Raw genomic sequence first — 19,869 nt, forward strand, 5'->3', positions numbered from 1 at the left:
GCCGGTCGTATGTGGCATTTCAGCCGGTCGTATGTGGCATTTCAGCCGGTCGTATGTGGCATTTCAGCCGGTCGTATGTGGCATTTCAGCCGGTCGTATGTGGCATTTCAGCCGGTCGTATGTGGCATTTCAGCCGGTCGTATGTGGCATTTCAGCCGGTCGTATGTGGCATTTCAGCCGGTCGTATGTGGCATTTCAGCCAGTCGTATGTGGCATTCCAGCCGGTCGTATGTGGCACTCCAGCCGGTCGTATGTGGCACTCCAGCCGGTCGTATGTGGCACTCCAGCCGGTCGTATGTGGCACTCCAGCCGGTCGTATGTGGCACTCCAGCCGGTCGTATGTGGCACTCCAGCCGGTCGTATGTGGCACTCCAGCCGGTCGTATGTGGCATTCCAGCCGGTCGTATGTGGCACTCCAGCCGGTCGTATGTGGCACTCCAGCCGGTCGTATGTGGCACTCCAGCCGGTCGTATGTGGCATTTCAGCCGGTCGTATGTGGCATTTCAGCCGGTCGTATGTGGCATTTCAGCCGGTCGTATGTGGCATTTCAGCCGGTCGTATGTGGCATTTCAGCCGGTCGTATGTGGCATTTCAGCCGGTCGTATGTGGCATTTCAGCCGATAGTGTCATTTCATTCCCTATCGCGTAAATTCAGTGTTACATCAAATTTAAAAGCATTGTTCCCGTGTTGGCGTAGACTGCATTTATGGTAAATGCTGCAGATGCAATCACAATAGAAAATTACTCTATTTGTAACACTTCAGCGATACAGATTGAATAGAACCTTGAGTATTATTCACATAACACTTCCTGTATTTTCGTTTTGAACCGGTAATTTTACATCTGCTAGCCGTCTCAGATTACCATAGCACGCTTTCCTCTAGGTCTAGTCAATTGGAGCTTCTTGGTGTTTCTGTAATGAAGCTGGCTGCAATAGAAGAGAAAAATAATCTACTTGGACTTTTCTTCTATCAGTTTAAGGAATAAATGCAGCTCTCCTTTATGGTCCTGCATGTCATGCCACTCCTGGTAGTTAGGAACCAGAAAAGCACCACCTTTTAGGTAGACTGAGCCCAAAATATCTTCCTGTTTGCAAAATGTATCAACCTATTTAGCACCTCACCATAGATAAATACAAACCACGTTTGACATTTATGGAGCCAAAATCAACTTTGAGTTTCTAAAGTCAAAAGCAGATTGAAGCAATGTCTAAAATTTACAGATTTTCTTGCCCTCATGAACTCCACATAAATGTACAGTTCTATATACCAAGATGTATGGTTACTTCATAGTTTGTTACTTTAATAATTACAAATGTGAGAAAAAGCAACAAATAGCTAACAAAATTGTAGCCACCCACGTCATATCAGGGAAATGGTACACGTTAACCATAATCAAAACTGAAACTTGTTTTACAGTTACATGCTGACCAACCCGCGTTGCAAAATAAATTGACATGCATGTTACTCAATCATTGCGCCAACGAGCGTCTGCGTTGCCAAACGCTAAAATAGAAATCCGTTCTGTTAGTGACGCTGAACACGGTGCAAGTCCTACCTCTCCCATCTCCTCATTGGTTTATAGAAGCAGAAATCCACGTGCCACCTCATTGGTTATACCCACGTGGGTGATTGAAAGATGACCTGAGGTCAGTTGGTCAGTCAGCTGTGGTAATACACCTTATGAAAGTTAGATGCCAATTGCCATATAAAGTCCAAAGGAAAAGAAGCCTAGAAGGAGGAGAGATGACCAGAAATGAGTCAGTTGACCGTTTTATCTGTGGATTAATTGTCGGAGTAGAGGACCCTGTGCATTTCAGGTAAAATAACAACCCAGGACAAATTAGCTAGCAACAGAAAGCTATCTACCTAAATTGCCATAAATGTTTAATGCTTTTTGACCTGTCGCCAAATTAAAATAATTTGTTCAGAGTTTGTTTTTATACTTCAACCTGCATGTCGTGATTGCGTTGGGTGTGGGGGGACAAAATCAATTTGAGGACGCGGTTTGGGCATGATATTATTAGGCCTAAATAATGTCAACTCAAAGATGGTGATTTTATGCATGTTTAACTTCAGTGTTTTGAATACTGATATCTGATTTATTCATTTAACAGGTGATGGACTTTTAGTGGTGGAAGTGCAGTGTGTTTTAATCCATATAAAGCTTTAACAGTATAGTTACTTAGTTACTAATTTGTCATCTTTTCTCCTGGTGGATCACAACGATTAAGGATTTGAAAGAATATCCCATATAATAGATGATCACTATGGGACAAAAGAAACTGAGGGAACTGTCTTCACAGTTTTAATAAGGATTTCTAAATTAGTTGTACACAGCATAGACATACAGTCACCTCTGAATGTCATAATTGATTTTTTTTCTCTTGATCATCTCCTGGATGAAAAGTGAGGAAATTGACCGTTGCTTTTTATTTTCACTTTATTAACAACAATCCTGATTTGCCACAGTTACTTTGATTGGAAAATAATTGGAAAGGGAACAGGCTTTTGAACCTTGAGGGAGAAGTCTACCACTGGGCAGCCCTGGGTGATGCAGCCCAGAGAAATGATGTCCACATGGGGGGAGAGATACTGGGGCAGGGAGTCTGGGGTCACCCCTCCACTGGCCTCGATTAGCACAGAAGGGAACTCCTCCTTCAGAAGCTGGGCTGCCGCATGGAGTTCCTGAGAGAGGAAGGGACAGAGGAGGAATCGAGGCCGGAAGAAACGAGTGCGGGAAGAGACCGTGAAGGAAAGAGATTGAACGAAATGCACAGCACTGGAGGAAGAAGAATATTACATTGATAGTCCAATGTACATGAATGTCCAACGGAATCATGTCTTCTGCTTTATCACAAGCCCTCCAGTACATCTCTACCTCTTCTACATTACTTCCCTGATGCCTTTGGGAAGTCCATCAGTCTCACCTGTGGCTTAAAGTTGTCCAACATGACGATGTCGGCGCCTGCCGTGGCTGCCTCACTGCCCTCCTCCCGGCTGCCGCACTCCACCTCAATCTTACTGCTGAAGCCACACACCGAGCGGGCGTCCTTCACCGCCTGGAAGACCCACAGGTAGGAATTACATCAAATCAGTTCTCTATCAGAATGCAACATGAATTTATATTCAAAATGCACAGAGGGAAAACTTCAGCTCTCATATTAGAAAAAGGACAGATCTAATGGTACATCTTGGAATATGAAAGACGTACATGTATTCTTGCACTCTGATTTTCATGCATTTCAGAGGAATCGACAACCACAACATAGTATAAGTTGATGTCAAATGTACAGTTTGAGACATCCACCCTTGCCTACCTGTGTGATACTCCCTGATGCCCATATATGATTGTCTTTCAGCATCACCATCCCACTCAGGTCCTGTCTGTGTATGGACACGCCGCCCACCAGCATGGCATACTTCTCCACCAGCCGGAACCCAGGGGTGGTTTTACGCGTGCCAGCCACATGGCCATGCCAGCCTGCCTCCCTGGCGATGCTCTGTAGCTGGGAGCAGCGGGTGGCTATCCCCGAGGCCCGGGCCAGGCAGTTGAGGGCCAGGCTCTCCCCGAGGAGGATACACCTTGCTGGGCCTCTGACCACAGCAGTCTGGGTCACCGCATTTGGACCTGGTGGAGGTGAGGTCAAAGAAGAGTTTACCTAAAAACACATGAGTGATCTGTATCTAAAATGGTTAGATGGTCATCAGTTGGAATCTATTCCAATGGAATTTTGTGAATGCCAAACTCAAAGCTTGTTTCCACAATACCTTCTCCAAATGAATTTGGCAGTGTGATCAGAGTTGGTGTATTGTCATCACATTTGTGAGGCATCTGTGTATTATCTTAAACCTCCACAGCATGCTTTTGACCAGGTTCATAGTTGGTCTCTTACCGAGCTGTGCTCCCTCTTTGTGTGCCCATTCCACAGTGCAGCTGAGCTCAGTGAAGACAGCAGTGAAGAAAGGCCTGCCTGCCAGCATGCTGCACGGCGTTTTACACAACAACCTGGCCTCGACCTCATGTGACCCCACACACAGCCCTGCAGGGTCAAAGTTTGGTGTGTCCTCTGCCAGCCACTCCCGTGCCAGCTGGGTCAGTGTGTGGGGAGGGAGCGTGTTTGACAGGTCATACTGAGTCGTCGTCATCTTGAGAGGGGAGGTAAAACGTGATGCCGGAAAGTTGTTCTGTTAAGAATGGAGAGAGGGGTTAGTTCCAGTGCCTTAAATCTGGCTATCCACTGATAGTTAAGTTTGTAGTGTTAAGTTTTAAATTGTACCCTACAAAATATCCTGAGTTCTGGTATGAATGAATCCCTGCTCTCAATGTGCTTTTTCGACCTCAAGCTTTGTAACAGTGTCAGTCTTCAGGTTAAGATTCACCACAAACAAAGAACGCTGGTGTGGTGACCTCAAGGGGGCCCATGTGTTACAAATGGCAGAGACGATTTCTGATCCCAGTCTGCTCCTGCGGGTTTGGTAATATAACTGGAGTACAAGTAACGAGTGCCGATTGCAAAGAGCGCTCTGTAAGCCACACCCTAGTGGGTGGAGCAAGGCATGTTGTTCGAGCACTTGGACACATTGTAGTAAGGATATATCATACGGAGATAGAATCTAATTTTACAATGGGTCTGCGGTGGTTCTGTGTAGTTATGCAATATATATATATATATATATATATATAAGTCAAGTACATTGCAGTCAATTTTATCTATGACCTAATAAGTAAGATCTTAGGGATGCGCTCACTAAACCCTCTTTTCTATTTCTCTGTATCTCCCAGGACAACGGCTGAGGGCACTCTGGCTGACACATGGACATGCCTGCCCCCCCCCACATATATCTGCCTGTTCCTGCCTCCACTGTTTCAGTCTCCCCCTCAAGTCACTGTGTCAAGTGTATGAAATGCAAATTACAATGAACTAACAGCGGTCTTGATTGTAGATTTTGTACAGTCCGATTTGGCAATTCTGCTCATTGACAAGACAGCCCTGGTTTTTCCATTTAATTATTTTTTTTTGTTCACCTTTATTTAACCAGGTAGGCTAGTTGAGAACAAGTTCTCATTTACAACTGCGACCTGGCCAAGATAAAGCAAAGCAGTTTGACACATACAACAGAGTTGCACATGGAATAAACAGTCAATAATACAGTAGAAAAAGTCTATATACAGTGAGTGCAAATGAGGTAAGGTTGGTAAAGGCAATAAATAGGCCATGGTGGCGAAGTAAGTACAATATAGCAATTTAACACTGGAATGTGAGATGTGCAGAAGATGAATGTGCAAGTAGAGATACTGGAGTGCAAAGGAGCAAGATAAATAAATAACAGTATGGAAGTCTTCATTGTTGTCAATAAGACCTTATTGTGAACCTTGTCCTGTCTCTGTACATTACATACACAATCATCCAAGTTGGGAAGAATAAATTACTACTACTTGGGTTTAGGTCAAGTCCATGGAAAAGCAATGCAGAATCATTTGAACCTTGACCATCATAACCCAAGAGCTAAAGCTGTATTAGACCATCTAGAAATCTGTTTCAGGAATTTGAATGGTTATATTTTTCCATATGTTGCAATAGCGGAATAAACATCCTTTATTCTGTTGGTGTGTGTACCTTTGTGCACTTGTGTGATGGATGAGTCAATGTTTAGAATAAATTGCTAATAATTGAATGACAATTCAGCCCAGTGGATCTTTATATTCTACCGATTCTGAACAGTCATGTAACAATTGGAAGTGTTTTTGTTGCCATGTAGGCCTAGTATTTAGTCTTTGTTGGGGTTAATCAAGGGGACTGTAATTCCTTAGGTGGTGGTAGCTGAAGATGTGTTAGCTCCCAGGTGATGAGGCAATGAGTGTGAGACTCTGGACACACATGTACACTGTGTTCAACACAAAGTGTCAATAAAATAGATACTTGTAGTATTTATGAATTCGGATAATTTAAGTCAACTGTGATTCCACGGTCTAGCATCTGTGCAGTCCCGTGTGGCTCACTTGCAGCGTTGTGGATCTGATTTCATACTGGTCCACCCATGACAAAGGTATGCACTCACTACGCCGTTCCCATAGCTCCCCCCAACAGACTGGGTAAAGGGGTCAGCATGCTTCGGTTCGGCTTGCTCCTAGCTGTACAGAACGAGTGTGATTGCATACTCCCTTAAAAGCTTGAAAAACAAGAAAAATAACCTGCAAGAGTATTTTTTGTCAATTCTGAGATGCCGTAGCCAGTATACACTTCCTCAGAATTAATCTAAAATAACTCAAAATCGGTCAGATTCAGTCAAAAAAAAGTCACAATTTTGCATGTAACTAATATGCTTGGTGCAGTATTTCTCAATGAAAAATGCATGAAAACGAGTAGTCTCTTGTTGAATGACAGACTGTGAATAATCCTTATTGTTGACCTATCACCGATAAAGGGGCGTAGACGTCGGTGAGGGTTTTCAACTGTTCGGGCACACAAAACCGATGTCCAAACAAAATGCCATCATAATATACGCACAAACTCTTACGAACTGTTTCGGCTGGGAAGCATGTGGACGCCTTAAGGCACATCTCTGATATCAAGAGATCTCAACCTTTAGTCACACGTCCAGTTCACAATTTCAGTTTACATATAGTCTTTATTTTACTTGCTCTACAACAGAGAACAAAATGTCCAAATCAGACTGTACAAAACATACAATGAAATCACAATGGCTCTTTGTTGTGAAAAAGTACAGTGTGTCTATAACAAGGGTCAATTACAATAATGTGAATTTCATGTCAACCAGGTCTGTCTTGTGAACAAGCAATTTATTCCGAGCACTGGTGGTCATTAGATAATCCAAAGAATTGTTAAACAGCGCCCCCATGAGGCAGAACATTTTCTATTGAGAAGTGTTTGGGACTTGTTTCCGTTTGCTACTCAAAAGACAAAATTAACTGCAATACATATGTTCTGAAATATTAGATTAACTAAACAGAGCCACCGCAGACCTATCTCAGTAATAAAATGTGTCCCAGTGTAAAATCAACATGCCTGGCTCTGCCCACTGGGGCGTGGTTTACAGAGGACTCTTGGCAATGGCAGTGTTCGTTTAAGGATTAAATTGAAGCGAGGTGCACCAGTCTATGGCCTGCGTGGTGAACGGGCAAGTGGTGAGGAAGGAGCGCTCTTCTCAAATCGAACCGTAATCTGCGCTGTTCTGGTCATGTTGTCAACAAGGCAGCATGGTCTAGCGTTCAGAAATAAATCTCTTTTACATAAAAGGCAGATAAAGCGTTTATCAAAGGCAATCACGTTTGCACGTGAAAACCCAGAATCCTACTCATTACATAGCTGCCAACATTTGAACAAAGTTTGGAGTGAGATTTGCCATTTGAATTTCATTACCACAACCCCTAGATGGGGGGGGGGTAGTATATTATTGATGATGTGGTTCTCTGCACTCAATGTGCTTTTTGGACGCGTTGTGTTTAACAGTGTCCTTCAGGTGAGGATTCCCCACTTGCAAAACATAACATTTCCTTCAAAATGCAACCACGGGAAAGCTTTGTATTTGTATTGTTTCCCACCGGCAGTGGTTGGCGAAACGGGGGCAGAGCCGGTGGCAGTGTTAAGGCTACTACTGCTAGCCGAATCTTTATCTTGTGTAGCTGGTGGCTCGGCAAAATCAATAGACAAAATCACTGGCCGCCTCCGAACCCTTGTTGCCTAAAATGTAATTGGATGCTCTTCATTCTCTTTACACTCGTCTCAAAGGCTCGCGGTTCCAGCCGAGGCTGTGATTGGCGCGTTCAGATACGCAACATTTAACTCGTCTACTATTGGCTTGTTGAGCTGCGCGTTGTCCTGCTTACTTGTCCAAGGTCCGTACTGTTTATTAAATGGTCTTCAAGCTTATATCACAGAACAATGACATATCTTACCGGATGTATCAATATGAAGCATCCGCTTTGCGTTTCCATTCAGAGGAAGCCCAGTGGCAGAAGATGGAACGAGATGGATTTTTTTTAAACCGAAATTCTGCAAACTGTCATCGATTAAACATTTTATTTTATTTATTTATTTCACCTTTATTTAACCAGGTAGGCAAGTTGAGAACAAGTTCTCATTTACAATTGCGACCTGGCCAAGATAAAGCAAAGCAGTTCGACAGGTACAAAGACAGAGTTACACATGGAGTAAAACAAACAAAGTCAATAATACAGTATAAACAAGTCTATATACGATGTGAGCAAATGAGGTGAGAAGGGAGGTAAAGCAAAAAAGGCCATGGTGGCAAAGTAAATACAATATAGCAAGTAAAACACTGGAATGGTAGTTTTGCAATGGAAGAATGTGCAAAGTAGAAATAAAAATAATGGGGTGCAAAGGAGCAAAATAAATAAATAAAATACAGTTGGGAAAGAGGTAGTTGTTTGGGCTAAATTATAGGTGGGCTATGTACAGGTGCAGTAATCTGCGAGTTGCTCTGACAGTTGGTGCTTAAAGCTAGTGATGGAGAAGTGTTTCCAGTTTCAGAGATTTTTGTAGTTCGTTCCAGTCATTGGCAGCAGAGAACTGGAAGGAGAGGCGGCCAAAGAAAGAATTGGTTTTGGGGGTGACTAGAGAGATATACCTGCTGGAGCAGGTGCTACAGGTGGGAGATGCTATGGTGACCAGCGAGCTGAGATAAGGGGGGACTTTACCTAGCAGGGTCTTGTAGATGACATGGAGCCAGTGGGTTTGGCGACGAGTATGAAGCGAGGGCCAGCCAACGAGAGCGTACAGGTCGCAATGGTGGGTAGTATATGGGGTTTGGTGACAAAACGGATTGCACTGTGATAGACTGCATCCAATTTGTTGAGTAGGGTATTGGAGGCTATTTTGTAAATGACATCGCCAAAGTCGAGGATTGGTAGGATGGTCAGTTTTACAAGTGTATGTTTGGCAGCATGAGTGAAGGATGCTTAATTGTGAAATAGGAAGCCAATTCTAGATTTAACTTTGGATTGGAGATGGTTGATTTGGGTCTGGAAGGAGAGTTTACAGTCTAACCAGACACCTAAGTATTTGCAGTTGTCCACGTATTCTAAGTCAGAGCAGTCCAGAGTAGTGATGTTGGACAGGCGGGTAGGTGCAGGTAGCGATCGGTTGAAGAGCATGCATTTAGTTTTACTTGTATTTAAGAGCAATTGGAGGCCACGGAAGGAGAGTTGTATGGCATTGAAGCTTGCCTGGAGGGTTGTTAACACAGTGTCCAAAGAAGGGCCAGAAGTATACAGAATGGTGTCGTCTGCATAGAGGTGGATCAGAGACTCACCAGCAGCAAGAGCGACCTCATCGATGTATACAGAGAAGAGTCGGTCCAAGAATTGAACGCTGTGGCACCCCCATAGAGACTGCCAGAGGTCCGGACAGCAGACCCTCCGATTTGACACACTGAACTCTATCAGAGAAGTAGTTGGTGAACCAGGCGAGGCAATCATTTGAGAAACCAAGGCTGTCGAGTCTGCCGATGAGGATGTGGTGATTGACAGAGTTGAAAGCCTTGGCCAGATCAATGAATACGGCTGCACAGTAATGTTTCTTATTGATGGCGGTTAAGATATCGTTTAGGACCTTGAGCGTGGCTGAGGTGCACCCATGACCAGCTCTGAAACCAGATTGCATAGCAGAGAAGGTATGGTGAGATTCGAAATGGTCGGTAATCTGTTTGTTGACTTGGCTTTTGAAGACCTTAGAAAGGCAGGGTAGGATAGATATAGGTCTGTATCAGTTTGGGTCAAGAGTGCATCCCCCCTTTGAAGAGGGGGATGACCGCAGCTGCTTTCCAATCTTTGGGAATCTCAGACGACACGAAAGAGAGGTTGAACAGGCTAGTAATAGGGGTGGCAACAATTTCGGCAGATAATTTTAGAAAGGGTCCAGATTGTCTTGCCCGGCTGATTTGTAGGGGTCCAGATCTTGCAGCTCTTTCAGAACATCAGCTGAACAGATTTGGGAGAAGGAGAAATGGGGAAGGCTTGGGTGAGTTGCTGTTGGGGGTGCAGTGCTGTTGACCGGGGTAGGAGTAGCCAGGTGGAAAGCATGGCCAGCCGTAGAAAAATGCTTATTGAAATTCTCAATTATGGTGGATTTATCAGTGGTGACAGTGTTTCCTATCTTCAGTGCAGTGGGCAGCTGGGAGGAGGTGTTCTTATTCTCCATGGACTTTACAGTGTCCCAGAACTTTGAGTTAGTGTTGCAGGAAGCAAATTTCTGCTTGAAAAAGCTTGAGCTTCAAAATTTGATCTCAATATAGTTCGGTTCACAAAACTAAACATCTGTCATGAACAGAGTGGACTAAGTTTTGTAGACTTTACCCTTTGCCAAAGGTTTTTATTTAAAGTGCGTCGTTTAGGAGTGCAAAGGCTAATTTAATTGCACAGCGCTCTTCAGAATAGGCGTTCCCTAACGGAAATATGCAAATATGGTAGAATGCATCAATAGGTACTCACTAGCTCGTGCTTGCTCGACACACGTCATTGCTTTACTGCCCAAAAATACTTAATTGTTCCCATTTGAAAAGACAGACCACAACCTATCTTGGTTTAGTTAAAAAATCTTTGATTATCAAATTAATTTAAACATCCTTTAAGATATGTACATTTATTTACTTCTACCTGAGCGTTTTCTCCCCTTCATATTTTAAAACATTCATAAAAGGAATTGGTTAAAGGTAAATTAACCCATGAACACATTAATTAACATTTCTTAAAAATGACCCAATTTTCATCAATTTGATTATATTTGATTATATAAGCTGAAAGCCCATTCAAAAACAGTACTGGACTTAGACCAGGAAGTAGGCGGGTATGTGCTCATGACCTTCCAGTTCGCACACATTTTGTTGCATATGCGAGTAAAATGGTTGCACTGTAGAGCCCTGCAAGTGTCAAAATATGAAGTGTTATGCATTTGCATAATGGATCATCAGGGGCAATAAGAACATGGAAAAGTCTAGTGGTGCATTCAAAGCTAGTGGGAACTAGGAACGCCAAAATGTCCGACTTGCTAACTGGTTGCACATACTGGCTGTTTTGTCCCGCCTACTTCCTGGTCCAAGTCCTGTATAACAACCCCCAGTTAGTAAGTCGGAAATGTCAGTTTCCAAGATCAGACTAATACGTGTAGGTTAAAGGTTAGGTTACTCTTAGCTATTTTACACAGTTCAATACAGCCTATCTTACACAGTTCAATACAGCCAAGGGTGCCTCCATCCAACGAAATTACACTTCCCGAGTTTAAGCTTAAACAGGTGTTCGCAGTTGTGTAAAGTACTTAAGTAAAAATACTTTAAAGTTCTACTTCAGTAGTTTAAGTATCTGTACTTTACTATTTATATTTTTGACAACTTTTAGAAAATGTACTTACATTTTCCCCAGACACCCAAAAGTACATTTTGAATGATTAGCAGGACAGGAAAACTGTCCAATTCACACACTTAAAGAGAACATCCCTGGTCATCGACTGCCTCTGATCGGACGGAGTCACTAAACACAAATGCTTTGTTTGTAAATGATATGAGTGTTGGAGTGTGCCCCTGGCTATCCATTTTAAAAAATGGTGCTGTCTGGTTTGCTTAATAAGGAATTTTCAATCATTTATACTTTTGATACTTAAGTATACTTAAAAACCAAATACTTTTACTGAAGTAGTATTTTACTGGGTGACTTTCACTTGAGTCATTTTCTATTAAAAAAGGTATCTTTACTTTTACTCAAGTACAAGAATGGAGTACTTTTTCCACTACTGGGTGTTCGGAGCAACTGGGTGTTCCTAGTCTTCGGTCTGTTTTCGTAAACAAGCTCTGTAACATTGAGATATGGCCATGTGGGAACATTAACCCTATCAAGGTGTGTATCAATTTAACCTTTAAAATATATATTTCACTGATATGAAAGATAAGTTCCTTATAATTCCAAAACAGTACCAAAAGCGATGCATGTTAAGGTTCAGACAGAGCATCTTGGATCTTAAATCCCCGCCCCATGATCAAGAGCTAGGTTATTCTGAACCACAGCTGTTTGCATCCTATTGCACCCTCAAATGGCAGCTATGATGTGCTTATCAACTGAAGACTATTTTAGAGACTTTCAAATGATTTTGATAAAAAGTATTGTACAGTAAAAAGTCATTTGGTCTGCAGAGATTATCCATTGTAATATCATTTGGGCCACAGCAATGGTTGTGTATAACAGTGGTTCGCAAACCTTTGAGTTATTGTAACTCCGATCCAAAATACCCCCTTATGTGCAAGTTCTTACGCATCTCAGGACCTACCACAACAAATGTTGTAGTAATGTCTACAATTTGTGTACTTAAACACTAGTCAACAATACAAATACAATGAATTGTACATTTACATTACATTTACATTTAAGTCATTTAGCAGACGCTCTTATCCAGAGCGACTTACAAATTGGATATCCAAATGAAATTATTAATATGGATACACAATGGGCTACAGAGGAATGTTTACTCACCACAAAAGTAACAATGTTCCTCTTTTCTTTATTGATTTGATTCATCGATTGTCTGACATTCAAAGCCGACAACACCAGAAAAGTGGAATTTGCTCCTTTGCTCATGATGTAATGTTTACAAGCTAAGCGAAGAATGTGAAAATCAGTCACATCGAGTTACAGCTTTGAAATAACTATTATTCTTCTTGTTTTTTTTAACCAGACAATCTGCGCAACACAACAGTTCTGACATTTCAAGTTTGGGATGTCAAAGTCAAACAAAAATAATACAAAAAGTAATGTTAATTTACTGATATATATATATATACACAATTCTGTTGGAATAGTTTTCATTCAGACAAAGATCTTCACTGACATGTCAATTTAATTTCAGAGTCCAACTTATTGGTCCCAAAGCCTTAAAAAGTTGCAATCTTACTTCTGGAACTATAAGTTATTCTAAAGCACAGCAGATGTCATTTTCCTAAATGCAAAGTGGTGGTTTGGTTTCGGACATATTCACCAGTGTAGTGCAATATGCTGTTCTGACAAGAAGTGAAAGGGATGCAGGGCTGCCTTAAACCTACAACTTATAACACTGCACAATATAAACAGAGATTGTTTATGATGATGTCAGACACCTCTTGTGCAGCACTGCGCAGACAGGATGGTAGGTTCACTAGAGATGGAAGAGCAAGCAAAACATCTCACTCGCTCCATTTGTTTCCTGTTTCATATGCTGTATAGGCGATTAAATGCTGAGCAGACCAGACCATCTTGGCACTCCCCCACCATTGTAAAAAATATTTGGGAACCAATAGAAATTAATTAATGCCTACATTTGTTTTGCCAAGTTTATTCTATTACAGACACCTTAATGCACTTTTCAATTATATTATCTGAGCTACATAAATGTAATTCTGTCCTTGAACCATTTAATTCAAAACTGCTTCTTCTGAGGAGTGCCATTATTGCTGACTGGTGCTTTCAAAGCCTCTCATTTGTCCAATACATAGCATCAGCCCTTGATCATGACTCTCAGTTCCATACAATACCCATAACAACTGGGATCTCAGACTTACAACTTCAGTGTGTTCAAGACAGCTGGAAAGTTGAGAAAAAATAAACTAGCTCCGACTGGGAAAAATCATTTTGAACAGAAATCCAACTCTGAATTCCAACTCAAGATCTCTGGCCTCTTTCTAGAGCTTGGACTTTGACCTGAAGATCACTGACGTCATGATTTCATCTTGTATTTTTCAGAGTTCCCAGTTGTCTTGAACGCACTATAATGCATTGGGCTACAATAGTATGAGTCATAATACCCATAAAACCTAGCGGTCAAAACACAGAAATGGTTGCAATCATTTTTACACAATTCAGTCATAAATAAGGTTACATAACATTGCCCATACGAATTATCTGCAGTCGAGGGTAACAGCAAACATTGTTTTCCCGCAGTAAACACACTTGACTCGAGAGGATGAATCAGTCTCTCTCTGAAACCTCAAAGCCAGACTAAAATAATTCATCTAGCTAGGGTAGCTACAAGTAGTCATTGAAGTAGGCTACCCACCCCTCATCCACAGACACAAACATTATGAGTCAAGGATCATATCACCTTACCGGCCACCCTAGACCCACTTCAGTTTGCATACCATCCCAACAGGTCCACAGACGACGCAATCGCCTGCACACTGCCCTATCCCATCTGGACAAAAGGAATACCTATGTAAGAATGCTATTCATTGACTACAGCTCAGCTTTCAACACCATAGTACCCTCCAAGCTCATCATCAAGCTGGAGTCCCTGGGTCTCCAGCTTGGGTCCTGGACTTTGACGGGCCACCCCCAGGTGGTGAAGGTAGGAAACAACATCTCCACTTCGCTGACCCTCAACACTGGGGCCCCACAGGGGTGGGTGCTCAGCCCCCTCCTGTACTCCCTGTTCACCCACGACTGTGTGGCCATTCACACCCCCCAACTCAACCATAAAGTTTGCAGACAACAACAGTAGTGGGCTTGATTACCAACAACAACGAGACAGCCTACGGGGAGGAGATGAGGGCACTCGGTGTGTGGTGTCAGGAAAACAACCTCACAACGTCAACAAAACAAAGGAGATGATCGTGGACTTCAGGAAACAAACCCCTATCCACATCGAAGGGACAGCAGTGGAGAAGATGGAACGTTTTAAGTTCCTCGGCGTACACAGGGGGCGGCAGGGTAGCCTAGTGGTTAGAGTGTTGGACTAGTAACCGGAAGGTTGCAAGTTCAAACCCCCGAGCTGACATGGTACAAATTGTCATTCTGCCCCACTGTTCCTAGGCCGTCATTGAAAATAAGAATCTGTTCTTAACTGACTTGCCTGGTTAAATAAAGGTAGAATATATATTTTAAACGCATCACAAACCAACTGAAATGGTCCACCCACACAGATAGTGTGGTGAAGGCGCAACAGTGCCTCTTCAACCTCAGGAGGGTGAAGAAATAAGGCTTGTCACCCAAAACCCTGACAAGCGTTTACAGATTCACAATTGAGAGCATTCTGTCGGGCTGCATCACAGCCTGGTACGCCAACTGCACCGCCCTCAACCGCAAGGTTCTCCAGAGGGTGGTGCAGTCTGCACAACGCATCACCGGGGGCAAACTACCTGCCCTCCATGACACCTACAGCACCCGATGTCACAGGAAGGCCAAAACAAATTAAGGACATCAACCACCCGAGCCACTGCCTGTTCACACCGCTACCATCCAGAAGGCAAGGTCAGTACAGGTGCATCAAAGCTGGGACCGAGAGACTGAAGAACAGCTTCTATCTCAAGGCCATCAGACTGCTAAACAGCAATCACTCACTCAGAGGCCGCTGCCTACATTGAGACCCAATCACTGGCCCCTTTAATAAATGGATCACTAGTCACTTCATACAATCCACTCTAAATAATGCAATTTTAATCATGTTTACATATTTTACATTACTCATCACATGTATATACTATATTTTATACCATCTATTGCACCTTGCCTATGCCACTTGGCCATCACTCATCCATATACTGGACAACACCCTGTCGTTCTCAACTAACATCAAGGCGGTGGCCCGTTCCTGTAGGTTCATGCTCTACAACATCCGCAGAGTACGACCCTGCCTCACACAGGAAGCGGCGCAGGTCCTAATCCAGGCACTTGTCATCTCCCGTCTGGATTACTGCAACTCGCTGTTGGCTGGGCTCCCTGCCTGTGCCATTAAACCCCTACAACTCATCCAGAACGCCGCAGCCCGTCTAGTGTTCAACCTTCCCAAGTTCTCTCACGTCACCCCGCTCCTCCGCTCTCTCCACTGGCTTCCAGTTGAAGCTCGCATCCGCTACAAGACCATGGTGCTTGCCTACGGAGCTGTGAGGGGAACGGCACCTCAGTACCTCCAGGCTCTGATCAGGCCCTACACCCAAATAAGGGCACTGCGTTCATCCACCTCTGGCCTGCTCGCCTCCCTACCACTGAGGAAGTACAGTTCCCGCTCAGCCCAGTCAAAACTGTTCGCTGCTCTGGCTCCCCAATGGTGGAACAAACTCCCTCACGACGCCAGGACAGCGGAGTCAATCACCACCTTCCGGAGACACCTGAAACCCCACCTCTTTAAGGAATACCTAGGATAGGATAAAGTAATCCTTCTCACCCCCCCCCTTAAAATATTTAGATGCACTATTGTAAAGTGGTTGTTCCACTGGATGTCATAAGGTGAATGCACCAATTTGTAAGTCGCTCTGGATAAGAGCGTCTGCTAAATGACTTAAATGTAAATGTAAATATACATATTCTCCCCTGTAGATTTGTGTGTATTAGGTAGTTGTTGCAGGATTGTTAGATATTACTGCACTGTCGGAACTAGAAGCACAAGCATTTCGCTACACTTGCATTAACATCTGCTAAACACGTGTATGTGACAAATAAAATAGTTTTTGATTATCAAGAATACCTAGCCATAGCTTCCAAGTTAGCTACCATGCTAGATTGTTGGTTTATAAAAGCCAAAGAAAGAAACTTGTTTTTATGAATTTCTCATGCATTTAAATGGCTAGGCAAATAGCCTGGCTAAATGGCGAATAGCAGTCTAATGTTGATAACTAACTGAGCTACCTAGCTAGATAACAGGCATTTTTTATTAAAAACTTGCACAAGACAGTTCACAGAATTGTCAATTTAAACAACTTGAACCAATTTATGAATTACTAAATTTAGCAGTTAATCCAGAGATTCTGAACATTGCCTCAATTCTACAGTCTCCTCCAGATCATCATGGCCCTGGTGAGATGTGAAGCTTGAGACAGACATTTGTAGTTCTGTATGATTACAGATTAGCATTTCATTTTTGACAAGTCACATTGTCCAAGAGAGATTTGAACTGTTTAAAACATCACACCAGTGTAAGTCTTCACAAAACAGACCTTTTTTTTTTAAAGAGTTTCTAACATCCACAATGGTTTTATGGGTATAATGACACATCCACTGTGGGGCACAGTGGAGTTGTCATAATACCCATAAAACCTAGTGGTCACACAGGGAAATGGTTCCAACTGTTTTTTCACCATTCATTTTATCCATTGTGGATTTTCATGAGTAAAGTTTGATTTGATTGATGACATTACAGCTGTAGAATATTTAACTGTAATTTTCACATGACAAGTGCAGTTTTTCATTAAACATTTAATTGATAACACTTGACACACTAATCAAATAGTGGGAAGGATCTTATAAACCAAGACTGTGAATGCATGTACCACTCCGAATAAATAAAGCCTTTCAAGATTGGTTATGAAACTACAATACACACTACACTGGATGTCTAAACCATTCAATTCTGGATGTCAATAGATTTTTAGATTCAGTCTCATGACAACATTCTAGGACAGAGTAATCACTCACTCATCTAAGTCTTTCATCCGGGGTAATCTGATGAGTGATACAGTGCATTCAGAACGTATTCAGAGCCTGTGATTTCCCCCCACATTTTGTTACATTATAGCCTTATTATAAAATGTATTAAATTGTTTCTTCCTCTCATCAAGCTATACCTCATAATGACAAAGCAAAAACACCTTTTCTGCAAATGTATATTAAAAGAAAAACTATCACATTCAGACCCTTTACTTAGTACTTTGTTGAAGCACCTTTGGCAGCGATTACAGTCTCAAGTGTTCTTGAGTTTGATGCTACAATCTTGGCACACCTGTATTTTGATAGTTTCTCCCATTCTTCTCTGCAGATCCTCTCAAGCTCTGTCAGGTTGGATGGGGAGCGTCGCTGCACAGCTTTTTTCAGGTCTCTCCAGAGCAGTTTGATAGGGTTCAAGGCCAGGCTCTGGCTAGGCCACTCAAGGACATTCAGAGACTTGTACCGAAGACACTCCTGCGCCGTCTTGGCAGGGTCGTTGTTTTGTTGGAAGGTGAACCTGAGCGATTTGGAGCAGGTTTTCATCAAGAATCTCTCTGTACTTTACTCTGTTCATCTTTCCCTCGATCCTGACTAGTCTCCCAGTCCCTGCCGCTGAAAACCATACCCACAGCATGATGCTGCCACCACCGTGCTTCACCCTAGGGATGCTGCCAGGTTTCCTTCAGACGTGACACTTGGCATTCAGGCTAAAGAGTCCAATCTTGGTTTCATCCGACTAGAGAATCTTGTTTCTTGTGATCAGTCTTCAGGCGCCTTTTGGCAAACTCCAAGCGGGCTGTCATGTGCCTTTTACTGAGGAGTGACTTCCGTCTGGCCACTACCATAAAGGCCTGATTGGTGGAGTGTTGCAGAGATGGTTGTCCTTCTGGAAGGTTCTCCCATCACCACAGATAAACTCTGGAGCTCTGTCAGAGTGACCATTGAGTTCTTGCTCACCTCCTTGACCAAGGCCCTTCTCCCCCGATTGCTCAGCTAGGCTGGGGCGGCCAGCTCTAGGACATGCACTGGCAACTGTGGGACCTTAGACAGGCGTGTACCTTTCTAAATCATGTCCAATCAATTTACCACAGGTGGACTCCAATCAAGTTGAAGAAACATGTCAAAGATGATCAATGGAACAGGATGCACCGGAGATACATTTCTAGTCTCTTAGCAAAGGGTCTGAATACTTATGTATATAAGGTTTCTGTTTTATAAATGTCCCAAAATGTCTAAACCTGTTTTCACTTTGTCATTATGGGGTAGTGTGTAGATTGATGAGGAAAAACATGGATTCAATTCATTTTAGAATAAGGCTGTAATGTTACAAAATGTGGAAAAAGTCTAGAGGTCTGAATACTTTCCAAATGCACTGTGTAATTGATAAAGTAGCTCTTCCCTGTAGAATGTTGACAGCAGTATAAAACAAGGTATTTTTTTAACTCACTGACGCAGGATAAACTTTATCCGTCATGGTAAATTGCCCGTCACTCTGGCTGTACTTCTCCACATGGCCAGGCGTATAGTAGTCTTCTCCCTTTTTATTTATCTTATGCGTATCCTTTAAAAATGCCATAAAGGTCTGAAATAGACACCACAGTCGACATACAGTACAGACAATTATTTAGGCTAAGTAATACAAAATGATTTTATGATCTACTGCTCTGCTAGCTGAACAATTAACTAGGCAAAGTAATACAAACATATGTTCTAATCTACTGCTTAGCTAACTAGCTAGCTAAAGTGTAGTCAGTGGTTAACTAAGACAGAGAAAGGGGACAGAAGAATGTCTACACTTTATTCAATTAATTTAAATACAGCACATGGAATCATCTTGGATTGGATACATGTCTCTGATTGCGCTTGCTGAGGTCTTCTATGTTGGTAATTAGCGTTTCGAATGTGAGAGTAAATTGAGGCAAATATATTGATAAAACTCACCTTGTCTGAGAGAGAATTAAACGTTTGTCAAAACCGTCACAGCAAGGAAAGCCTACACCAAACACACACTTAATTTAAAGTGTTTGTAAAATTCCCAACGTGAAAAATGTTTGGAATTATTTCCATGTTTTACCGCTATGTTTTATAGGTGTTATGACCCGCCCACTGTGGCTGACTATTGGGCAAAACAGACAGGGTTGGCTTTGATTGTGGACAACATGTAAACTATATTTTGTCTCCAATGTTTATTGAAAATATAAATACTTTGCACAATGAGCACTTGTCTCTCAAATACATAGTTACATTGTTCATTAATTAGCTAGTAAATTTTTGTCACATTAGCATAGACATTGCATCAGTCTAAACACCCCAACACAATACATGGTATCAATAACAAGATTAAACTAGCTGAAATGAGCCACCTACGATGCCCCAACATGGCAGCTTCTTGTCATTGTTGCTATCTGGCCATCCAGAATCACAACAACACACAAACTTCTGCCTCCATTGAAG

At 42.5% G+C, this 19,869-nt stretch overlaps 1 protein-coding gene across 5 annotated transcripts; it reads right to left on the reverse strand.

Moving 5' to 3' along the window:
• Window positions 1-2,427: 2,427 nt before the first annotated feature.
• LOC124003007 (nicotinate-nucleotide pyrophosphorylase [carboxylating]-like) lies at window positions 2,428-19,505 on the reverse strand. Of its 5 annotated transcripts, none has more exons than XM_046310918.1 (6): window positions 19,357-19,505; window positions 18,867-18,997; window positions 3,896-4,187; window positions 3,320-3,630; window positions 2,930-3,061; window positions 2,428-2,687 (listed from the first exon to the last, which is right to left on the reverse strand). In XM_046310918.1, the coding sequence occupies exons 3-6, from the start codon at window positions 4,146-4,148 to the stop codon at window positions 2,472-2,474; spliced, it is 912 nt and encodes a 303-aa protein (XP_046166874.1). In that variant the 5' UTR covers window positions 4,149-4,187; window positions 18,867-18,997; window positions 19,357-19,505; the 3' UTR covers window positions 2,428-2,471. The 5 variants fall into 5 exon arrangements, with proteins under 5 accessions (XP_046166874.1, XP_046166869.1, XP_046166871.1 ...); XM_046310913.1 differs by having other exon boundaries at window positions 18,863-18,997; XM_046310915.1 differs by having other exon boundaries at window positions 18,863-18,976; window positions 19,357-19,455.
• Window positions 19,506-19,869: the final 364 nt, after the last annotated feature.

This window comes from Oncorhynchus gorbuscha, linkage group LG18 (genome assembly GCF_021184085.1).
Source record: "Oncorhynchus gorbuscha isolate QuinsamMale2020 ecotype Even-year linkage group LG18, OgorEven_v1.0, whole genome shotgun sequence".
In the NCBI taxonomy this organism is placed as follows: domain Eukaryota; kingdom Metazoa; phylum Chordata; class Actinopteri; order Salmoniformes; family Salmonidae; genus Oncorhynchus; species Oncorhynchus gorbuscha.

What these genes read in the sequence shown, in the direction of transcription:
- LOC124003007 (XM_046310913.1), bottom strand. Translation starts at nt 18,991, where the DNA reads ATGGCATTTTTAAAGGATACGCATAAGATAAATAAAAAGGGAGAAGAC. An exon ending in CATCAGGGAGTATCACACAG is followed by an intron (nt 3,062 to 3,319) that starts GTAGGCAAGGGT and finishes TGGGTCTTCCAG; the next exon opens with GCGGTGAAGGACGCCCGCTC. An exon ending in TGGACAACTTTAAGCCACAG is followed by an intron (nt 2,688 to 2,929) that starts GTGAGACTGATG and finishes TTCCTCTCTCAG; the next exon opens with GAACTCCATGCGGCAGCCCA.